The sequence below is a fragment of the Gadus macrocephalus genome, chromosome 10 (assembly GCF_031168955.1).
Source record: "Gadus macrocephalus chromosome 10, ASM3116895v1".
In the NCBI taxonomy this organism is placed as follows: Eukaryota; Metazoa; Chordata; class Actinopteri; order Gadiformes; family Gadidae; genus Gadus; species Gadus macrocephalus.
This window is the reverse complement of record NC_082391.1, coordinates 17567599-17577598: the sequence shown is the minus strand read 5'-3', so window position 1 is coordinate 17577598 and position 10000 is coordinate 17567599. Positions and strand designations below refer to the sequence as shown.

At 41.5% G+C, this 10000-nt stretch overlaps 2 protein-coding genes across 5 annotated transcripts in view; both read right to left on the bottom strand.

Moving 5' to 3' along the window:
* The window catches only part of vgll1 (vestigial like family member 1), a 4163-nt gene extending 2537 nt beyond the window's left edge, over window positions 1–1626 (bottom strand). The window contains exons 1-3 of one of the 3 annotated variants that reach the window (XM_060062995.1): window positions 1227–1626; window positions 702–813; window positions 1–165 (exon numbers count right to left, since the gene is read on the bottom strand). The exon at window positions 1–165 is cut by the window's left edge and continues 32 nt beyond it. In XM_060062995.1, the coding sequence (XP_059918978.1) occupies window positions 1–152 (152 nt within the window). In that variant the 5' untranslated portion in view covers window positions 153–165; window positions 702–813; window positions 1227–1626. Of the gene's footprint in view, window positions 179–701; window positions 814–1226 lie in introns of all 3 variants that reach the window. The other 2 variants (XM_060062994.1, XM_060062993.1) reach the window with 2 other exon arrangements.
* Window positions 1627–2658: 1032 nt separating this feature from the next.
* adgrg4a (adhesion G protein-coupled receptor G4a) overlaps window positions 2659–10000 on the bottom strand; it is a 15168-nt gene continuing 7826 nt past the window's right edge. For both annotated transcript variants that reach the window (XM_060062970.1, XM_060062971.1), the window contains 13 exons: window positions 9209–9315; window positions 8065–8299; window positions 7774–7939; window positions 7420–7566; window positions 6932–7069; window positions 6790–6835; window positions 6296–6399; window positions 6091–6212; window positions 5355–5620; window positions 4793–4892; window positions 4224–4510; window positions 3728–3829; window positions 2659–3252 (listed from right to left, as the gene is read on the bottom strand). In XM_060062970.1, the coding sequence (XP_059918953.1) occupies window positions 3032–3252; window positions 3728–3829; window positions 4224–4510; window positions 4793–4892; window positions 5355–5620; window positions 6091–6212; window positions 6296–6399; window positions 6790–6835; window positions 6932–7069; window positions 7420–7566; window positions 7774–7939; window positions 8065–8299; window positions 9209–9315 (2041 nt within the window). In that variant the 3' untranslated portion in view covers window positions 2659–3031. The remainder of the gene's footprint in view (window positions 3253–3727; window positions 3830–4223; window positions 4511–4792; window positions 4893–5354; window positions 5621–6090; window positions 6213–6295; window positions 6400–6789; window positions 6836–6931; window positions 7070–7419; window positions 7567–7773; window positions 7940–8064; window positions 8300–9208; window positions 9316–10000) is intronic.

Sequence of the window (10000 nt, the reverse complement as noted above, 5' to 3'; positions counted from 1 at the left end):
TTGATGGGATTGGCCCTGTCGGCCCTGGCAAGGGCCCGGGAGAAGTGTGCGTCCACCATGCTACCGATGTCCCCCTGGAAGTAGGTGAGGATCACACTCTGGGAGTTCTCCTCCACCTTCATCGAGAACGGGCTTCCTCCCACGTCGGCCATCGGTCATCTAAAACTGGGAGAGATCCCTGGAAGTTCAGATGGACTTTACATTTTCTTTAAATTTTCTTTACCCGCATTCTAGTTCACAGAATTCTTGTTATTATACTGTAGATGATGTTGTTTTTTAATTATCATTTTGGGGTTTATGTTTCTTTTTTGAGGAGAAAGGGTTTACTTTATTAATTATTATTATTATTATTATTATTATTAATAATAATTATTTCATTCATTTATTATTTATAAAATGTATTAATTTAGATGTTCCCTTCTCAATGTTTATTTGCTTTTATCTTAATGGTTTACATAATTTATCCACATTATAGAAGAACAAAACTCACATTCACAAGTCGATGGAATGCCCTAAAAGCCATTAAATATGTAATAATTTTCGGTATCCCATACAGTACATATGCCATCGAATCATGTAACACAACGAGGATAACATACCATTCCGTCCAACAGAGCAAACCATATCTTTCATAGAAAAGTCAACTTGTATTATCAAGTGAGGCCAGTTTCAGTTCATTTATATTTTCAAATGATACCTACACTGTATAATATTCCCCATGACGCCATTTGAGTCCAGTTTCTTCTCATGATGTTTCCCAATTAAGAATTAATGCCAAGTAGTTGTGTTTGGTCACTCTGTATATGACGGATACTAAAGCATAAAACCCAGCAGATGTAATAAATTCTGAGTATTGCATATTAAATGCAAACTGATAAATTACGAATATATTCATAACAAGGAATTTAATAATTAATAACTTTGTTTCATGCTTGATTTTTTTCCGGATTACTTGTGTTGTTAATCTGGGAATGTTGAGTTTTGCTTTGCATCGGTATGCATTGAGGAAGCGCAACATCTGATATGATCTGATCTGCAATGATCACTTCATGTCAAATGACAAGGCTGTGATGCTGCACCAGTTTCAAATGGCAACTTTTTGATAAGCCTATTAAAAGCTTGATCGGTTGCATCATGCTCTGGGCACAACAAACTTTATGATCACTGCTGGATTCAGTACCAATTTAAAAGTACATTTTGGTTTCATATTTAAAATGTATACATACTTTTACTTGCTTCTCGATGGTGAGCCAACGCTGACCAAGGAACCAGTCCTTGGAACGATTGATTAGTGAACAAACACCTGATGTTGGCGCGTACGTGAGCCAAAAAACATCTTCATTAACATACTATCATTGGGTGTCCTTGCAGATATCGTATTAATCCATCCAATCCCGGTCAGCCAGCTCACGGTTGCCTTGTTTCCTTTCTGCTTGTGGTCCTACACCCGGCTGTGGCTTCCTTCAACCCACCTTAGTCGGTGTGTTAGCGCGGTGTGCTCCGGTCTGAGGGTGTGAGTCTCCAGGAACAGAGATTAGAATGAACAGAATGCCAACGAGCAAGTTAGTCCATAACCAGACTGACACCTTATGAGAGCATTCCTCAACAATGCCAACAGACACAGTGTCATAAATGTATGTGCACACTCAGTCGGATCAAAGGGACTTTCATTTTAGATGCTCATACCTGGGGGTGAGGGTTATTATTAATGGGACAATCATCCGATTCATCCTGTTTGTCTTTTTTTAAAACACACATTTGTTTTTGAGCTTTGCTCTTACAAAAACAAACCCAGAAGAAGCCCAAATGCATGTTTACTGTCTGGATCGATAAGCTATTCATGACTAAAACACACAGTGCAATGCAGTACAAACAAAGACAATTAGTGCATGCACTTACCTAATTAAAATAATGAACCGCATGCTTCCCATCAGCTTCAAAGATTGATGGGGGCAACATTCCCCACTGTCACTAAAGATGCTCACCAGGCATCAAATACGACGATCAATATTGAGGTAAACACAGGTTAACAGAAAAGGACTGCGCATCTCATGATAATACCATTTTCTATAGTTATAGACTGAGCATCTTCCAGAGATTTAGGTTTTTGGGGATTTGTTTTTATATGTTTAGCTGAAATACTCTTATGTGGCCAAGGCAACCAAAATATATAATATTTTATAATAATTGTAGTTGATAGTGTTTTCCTTTGTTGCAACTCATTTTAAATTGCCATCAGTAAACAGATATTAATGTCTGTGTAGATTTATAAATGTCCTCCAGATGTACACTACACAGTTATGCCACTAGATGTAGTCACAGCATACTTATCACCAAACCCCAGTGAGATTGCCAGTGTTGTAAATCTCTCTTATCTACGGACATATAGTTAATGTAAAATAGCCTGATGATGTCAAAGCACCTCAGCTTCCCTTTTCTGTAAAAATTGTGGTTCCGCCCACATAGGCTATATTGAGGCTGCAGCTCAGGTAGTGTCACATTTCCACTGGAATTATTTTGAACTTCTGTTGTGAAGGCTTGGGTAGTGGCCGTGGCCCACAAAATTTGAGTAAAAACCTTTATACAGATCAGACATTAATATGATCGAAAACTTTAATTTTTGGCAGTAAAAAAACCTTTACACAGATCAGACATTAGTATGATCGAAAACTTTAATTTTTTCCAGTAAAGACACATATATACATTGAAAAATAACAAATATAGCTTTAAAATGAATAAACCAAATATCTGTGAAACTATATGACTGCCTCTGTTAGGCATAAAAAGCGGTTAAGCGCTCAAAATAGCAGGTGTTTAAATCGTCTGGTTTTTTTTATAGGATTTTACTATGTACATATAAAAGCAAATAACTTAAAACCTCGACCTCAGCATTATTTCTGCCGTTGCCTGGCCTTTGATGAAGTAGGTACGTTAAAGTTTCTCTTTGTGTTCCATGAAATGATCGATCTCGCCCCCCTTCAGTCATCTTGATACCATGACCTTCATGTCGGGTCTTTGCCATCAGGCCACACTACTGATTAGACCAGGACACTGAGGTCTTTATGTTGTTGGGAGTGCTGGCGGGTTGAGCCACCTGTAGAAGGAGTCCGGCTCCCTCACTCCCGGGGTGGACGGGCAGGGACCCCGTGGTGCTGGACAACTCTGAGGCCTTGATGATGGACGAGGTGTCTACCGACCCCATGGAGTGGGAGTTGGGCTCCTGTTTGGGCCGACTGGTGGAGCGACTCCAGTCTAGAGGGTAGAACATAACCATAGAATATTAAATAAGATACTTTATTTGTTTAGCACCTTTTTAAAACCTAAATAAGTGCTAATGCCCACAATGATAACAATTGCTTATAACACTGACGATACATGGATAGAAAAAAAGAATTGATAATCAATATTCTGCCTCAGCATCATATTCAGCTGATACTTTGTCACGCTATTGGTAGGAACGATTAGAAGTGGAGTTCCAGAGACTAAAGTATCAACAATCTCCTTGTTACCGTGACGTCCCAAATTGATGAGGCTAGTTTATTGATGATTTATTACCTCAATGCACATGATGGAGTCCCAGTATGACGCAGACGCTATTCATTTGTCACACAGCCACCGCACACACACACACACACACACACACACACACACACACACACACACACACACAAACACTCATGCGTGCACGCACGCACACAGAGCCAACCCAGACCCTCACAGCAAGTACCTGAGAAGTCACTGGGCTTGAATCGGTCAAAGGTCAAACGTGTTCTCCACTGTTTCCTCACGTTCTCCTTCGTCAGACAGTGGAACACAAAGATAAAGAAGCCTGGAAACACAACGAGAAATAAATTGGTGGTTCATATTATTAAAATCATAGATCATAGTGTTCTATTTTATGTCCGCTTTTATTTAATTCAGATCTTTTAGTCGCTTTTAACAAATTAATTATCGAGTCATCCTATTTTTCAAGATGCTAACCATGAGAAATGTGCCCAACTATTTCTAAATAATAATACAAATGTGACTGTATATTGTATATACACATGTACTCGGTGAGGTAGTCCGTGTTATTGAACACATACAAAGCAGTCTCATGCGTAAGAAACACTACCACTCAAAACAAAACCATTCACCACACGGGACCTAAAAAGTGTTACTCTACCACGGAACAGGAACAACATCATAAAACATCCTGAGACGCAGGCGCAGACGCTCCTCACCCTGCAGACTGTTGAGGATACAGAACAGGTAGAGCATCACCGTCCTGCCCGGCCCCACGGCGAAGAAGGCCGAGAGCCAGGTGAGGCCCAGGAGGACGGTGAGGCTGGCGGCGGCCCGCAGGTCCTGCGCGGAGCCGCCCGCGGCCGGCTTCCCCAGCGGCTTGTTGGTGCGCATGCGTCGGATCTGGAGCAGCACCACCACGAACACACCGGTGTTCCCCAGCACGACGAGCAGGATGAAGCCCGCCACCGTCACGTAGAAGTGCACGTCGCTCTGGATCCAGCAGCTGCCGGAGCGGGAGCAGGCGGTAGGGTTGGCGGAGGAGGAGGTGGGAGTGGTGAAGGAGGAAGAGGAGGAGGAGGAGGAGGAGGAGGAGGAGGAGGAGGAGGAGGAGGAGCGGGAGGTGGAATAGGAGGAAGTAGAGGAGGTGGAGTTGGAGGTAACAAGTTTGATTGTTTTCAGGTTTATTAATAGCGCATTAACCTTGTCTTTATTGACATTTTTGGTGCATTATCTTCTTGTAAATAAGCAAGACCTTGGGGTTACGTTGTATACAGTAGATTCTTACAATGGTTCAGATGTTTCATCTGCTGCTGAAGTTATATTGCTGCTGCCGTAGGCGTCGACATCAGTGGCCAGCACCACTCCTACTATTATCAGGGGAACACCTGCAGACGCAAGAAACAACTTTTATTAGGCTTATTTATGCTGTTGAATATCAGATATGAATAGTACAATCCATCCTTTCTTCCTCAACAAATTACAAGAATTTATTTATACATACTGTTTTGTTTTGCCTACCTTTGCAATATTCAGAACCATTTTGCACTATTTAGAATTTGTTTATTATACATATTACTTATTTAATTTAAATTGACCTTTTATACTTAATGCACTGTGGGTGAGAGTTCCAATTTCGGTTCCTCTATTTGTCTTGCACATTTGTTGAAATTGACAACAAAGCTGACTTTGAACTTTGAACTTTCAACATCATCAATTCTAACTCATACAAACAAAAGGCAATATCCACAACGGAAAACAAATCATCGTAGGAAAAGCGAAACAAAGAAGAGCAAAAGGAGACCAACTCAAAAAGCGCTGTGTTCCACCAAAAGCCTCGCGGCGCTTACCCCAGCCCACCACGCAGAGTTTGAGGATGTAGGACCGCACGTACGCGTTGAAGACCTTGATGAGGGCAAAGTACATGTGCAGCGCCTCCAGCCCCATCCAGGTGAAGGACGCCAGCAGGAAGAAGTGCATGAGCACGGCGGTCAGGATGCACAGGCCGTAGCCGTAGCTGGACATCCAGGTGTTGAGCAGGTACAGCAGGTTCAGGGCCAGCAGGGCGGCCGATAGGTTGATCAGAATCTTGGACGGGTGATCCCGACGCAGTTTTCTATAGGGGGAGAGAGAGAGGGGGGGGGGGGGGTGAAGGAGTGAGTGGCATAGGTCTTCATCTTTATTTTATACTTCTAACATGCACGTGGTTGTTGCGTTGTGTGTTGGCCGTCGCAAGTGTTTCAAATGCACGGTGGCCTTTTGCGAAAGATCCTAACGAATTGCATTTAATTTATTCAAATAGAATAAATGTGTCTGTTAAATGACGTAGTTTACGATTATATAAGGTGGTCCTTTCTTGTTGGATTGATGTGTGCGTTCTGTGTTCTTTCTATCATTGAGATAGAGACGGTGATGAACGAAAGAATGCAACAAAGACATGGAGATAAAGAAACAAGTAACGTGAGAAAGAATGAAAGAAAGAAATAAGTAACGAAAGAAAGTAAGGGGTGATTCACAGTGATTGAAGTGGATAATTTGCGTAGAACTCCTGTTAATTGTGAGGAGTTAGCATTGCAATGAACTCACCCAAAGATCAAGTAAGTCATAAGGGTGATGCCCAGGAAGATGGAGGATATACCACAACCCAGATACGAAATCAGCGTCATAATCTCACGGTCTTTCTCACTCATGGGGGCCCTGGATATGTCCTGGAAAAGTACACAAATAGTATCACCTTGAGGTCTTCTCATACTTCAAAAAGAAAATCCTCCTTTACCATTTTGTGACTCACCAAAAGCACAGCAAAGCTAGTGAGGTGATTGCAGAAACAGCTTGTCACATTAGCAGATGTAGCCCGAGTCTCACACCCCGTGCTGTTCCAACCACCTTGACCCTCTTCACGTACACACACACACACACACACACACACACACACACACACACACACACACACACACACACACACACACACACACACACACACACACACACACACACACACACACACAGGAGCAGAATTTGAATAACCAAATGCTTTTAAACATTTACCAAATGTGAATTAACTACTGAAACAAGTTTCACAGGAAATATTAGCATTGTCTTTAAAATAAAATCTAGTATTGAACAAAAGCACAAAACATTTACTTATTTTGTATATCATCAATACTAGCACACAACTAAATTTCATTATTTTCTGCTCTTTTTTTACTCCCTCTCTTCAGAACTCTCAAATCTTACAGACAGCCCCGTTAAGCAAATCAACCTTAAAGCGAGAGAGAAACGCACCATTATCACCAAAGTCCCAGAAGACGCACGTCACGTTCTCATGTTCCTATTTGGACAGAAAACCAAGAGAATTGTGGACATTCATTCAAAACACAAAACCTGCTCCAAAAGCTGATGATTGACGAGATCGACCACTGATCACCTGCATGGCTCTGTTGTTGTTGAGGGTCACCTCCACACTCTGATTGAGGTTGCTCACTGTTCTGTTGTTGATGCTGGCCGAAATGACATAGCTGTTGAGAGTCCAGTTACCCTCTGTTTTGATGGCAATGCCTGTGTCCTTTGTGAAATAATGAAATTTGACTTGACTAAAGGTAAAATGGTGGGTATGTTATACTTTGAAGTGTTCAACTAAAAAGAGAGAAGGAAAGAAAGAAAGAAAGACAGGAGGAAAGGAAGAATGGAAAGGAAGGAAAACAAGAAAAGAGTTCACACTAAAATGGAATGGCTGCCATTATAAACCTTCTCAATGTCAATTTAATCCCTGTTGGAGTGTGTCGACTGTTTGTTTGTGTTTGTGTGTGTGTGTGTGTGTGTGTGTGTGTGTGTGTGTGTGTGTGTGTGTGTGTGTGTGTGTGTGTGTGTGTGTGTGTGTGTGTGTGTGGCATGCCTGCATGCATGTGCATTTACATTGAAGAGGTCTTGTACTCCATAGAACTGGAACTGAAATCTGGTTTTGTTTCCGTCCGCTGCGAGTTGATTTTTGAGCTCAGCTGGCAGGCTGATAGACGCAACCGTGCCTGGGATTGCTTCAGCAAAGCTCTCGTTGACCATGAGCTAAGAGAAACCAAAGAGTTGACAATCCAAGAGGGTGTCGGTTTAATTGGCAATTTCTAAATTACATGGATTGGAATGTAATCACATTGCTAAATTCAAATAAGGCTGTAATTGTGAGCTCACGCCAAAAATTACAAAATTACCGCGATGATTCTTGGATTCTAGTGTGTGCACGGGTATAATTAGGGTGCCTCTATAGTAACTTACCTCTGGGGTCATACCATCAGCATAATTAGTAACGCAGAAGGTGATTCCTCTGAAGTTCTTTGGCTTCACGTTGATCATGGACACAGCCATTGCAGGGGTGGCCACGTTAAATAAATCCCCTGAAAACACTGCCTTGTCCCCGATTCTTTCTGTGAGTTTCAGCACCCTTCAATGACAGATTTGTTTTTAGATCAGTATCATATTTATGTATTTCATCATCAATATATAAAACTACTACTAATAATGATCTAAAACACGATCTTATAAAACCCTAATCAAATGTTTTCTTACATGTTAGACACTGGAGCCATGTCACTCCTGGAGTTCAGAATATCTGAGATCATAGAGAAGATGTCATTGCTGAGTTCGGCCGTGACCACGCTGACGTCTACGACATCATCCAGCTTCCCCACCACGGTCACCATGTCTGAGGCGCTGAGCTCTCCGTCGCTCCCGCTCCCGCTGCCTGAGCCCAGCTCAAAGTCCACCAGGTCCTGAATGGTCAGCCACATGTCCATCGCGTTCTCTACCATCCAAAGAGACAGGGTTACCACTTGATAAAATGTACATTTACACTAAAGTACAGACAGAAGAGGATTAGGGCCACGTGTGATTATATATTTTTATTACTGAGTTTAAAGTCAGAATCCTGAGTTTAAAGTCAGAATCCTGAGTTTAAAGTCAGAATTCTGAGTTTAAAGTCAGAATTCTGAGAATAAAGTCAGGATTCTGAGAATAAAGTCAGAATTCTGAGAATAAAGTCAGAATTATGGGTCAGCGACCGGCTACCTCGGTCAGTTAGAGTCACTTTGCGATTTCCGATTTTTATTTCAGAATTCTGACTTTAAACTCTTAAGTCAAAAATAAATTCTACTCAGGCTAGACACCTAAAGAGGAACTGGCACGCTCTGCTATATTGCAATATAAGAAAGTGTTAATATGTGTGTTGTGAAAGAATCACTGTATGCACATCAACTTTGTTTCTGCAGAAGTTTGCAGAGAAGATGGACCAATGACGTCACATATATTACATTAAGCTTGTCGCTTTCGCTTTAAGTGTTGCTTTTTCGGGATTTGAAGTCAGCAATTTATTTCAAAAGGTCTGAGAACAGAGAGAAAATAGTATTAATAGCAAATATATTTGTTACTATGCTGAAGTAACAGTGACACTTGAGGTAGGCCTATGTTTCATACTTCTCCATCAGCACGTCGGCAAAATTCTGCTTTGCAGAGGAGATGGAAGAGAACTGGTGGGATATTCCCAGGTATGCTACCTACTTTTACACTTGCCGGTCACATACAAGTGGAAACATGGGTGCAGTATAGCATCTGTGACAGACGAAAGCCGGGGGTGCAGGTCTGTGTAGCAGTGCTGATGCAGCATTATGAACTAGCCTTGGTTTCCTAGTTAACATGTGTGTCTGTACGCTCCTACCAGCTGTGACATTGTGGTCGTTCAGGTCAGATATGATCGTGCGGGGCTCGCATTCAGTCATATCGGGATCCTCCCAGCTGGTCATGTCAGAGTCTACATCGAATTTACTGGACACAACAGTAGGAAAGAGGAAGATATCAGGTAATAAAGGGTGTTAAGGATACAGTAGAAAATACAATAAGGATACTGCTATAACCATGAATCCGCTTTTAGGGTAATGGCTTTTTACTAATAAGAATAGTCTACATTAAAACTGTCTCTATGACTCTGTAATAGCAGTCAAGGGCCCTATTTACTCACCATTTAGCCAAGATAATAAAGCCAGTCCCAATAAACATCAGCACATCAGTAGTTTCATTATCCAATCATAAAACTGATAGCCTTTATTCCTCAGTTGTTGTGTCTTGAGCAATATTAATATCATAAGTGGTGGCTTATGATGCACAAGAGATGGAACCCTTCATTACATTAATATTACCCAAGGAGGAAATTGATTTCGATTTTGATCAATGTTTTATTTCTCTAATCATAGTGGCTGGCATGCTATGATCAATCCTAGCTTGTCAGAGTTTGTATGCAGAGAGCAGATAGGCAGAGGATTATAACAATTTCGGGTTATATTTTTTCCAACTGTTGCTATGGAAACAGATTGTCCTTTATTAGCGCTCAGCACACAGATGACAGGAACCGTTGAACCAAACAAACAAAACATGTCCTCGAGTTTGTTTGAATAACTCTTACATGATTTTATCTCCAGAGTACTCCAGCCATGCTAGAATATCCTTCAATGGC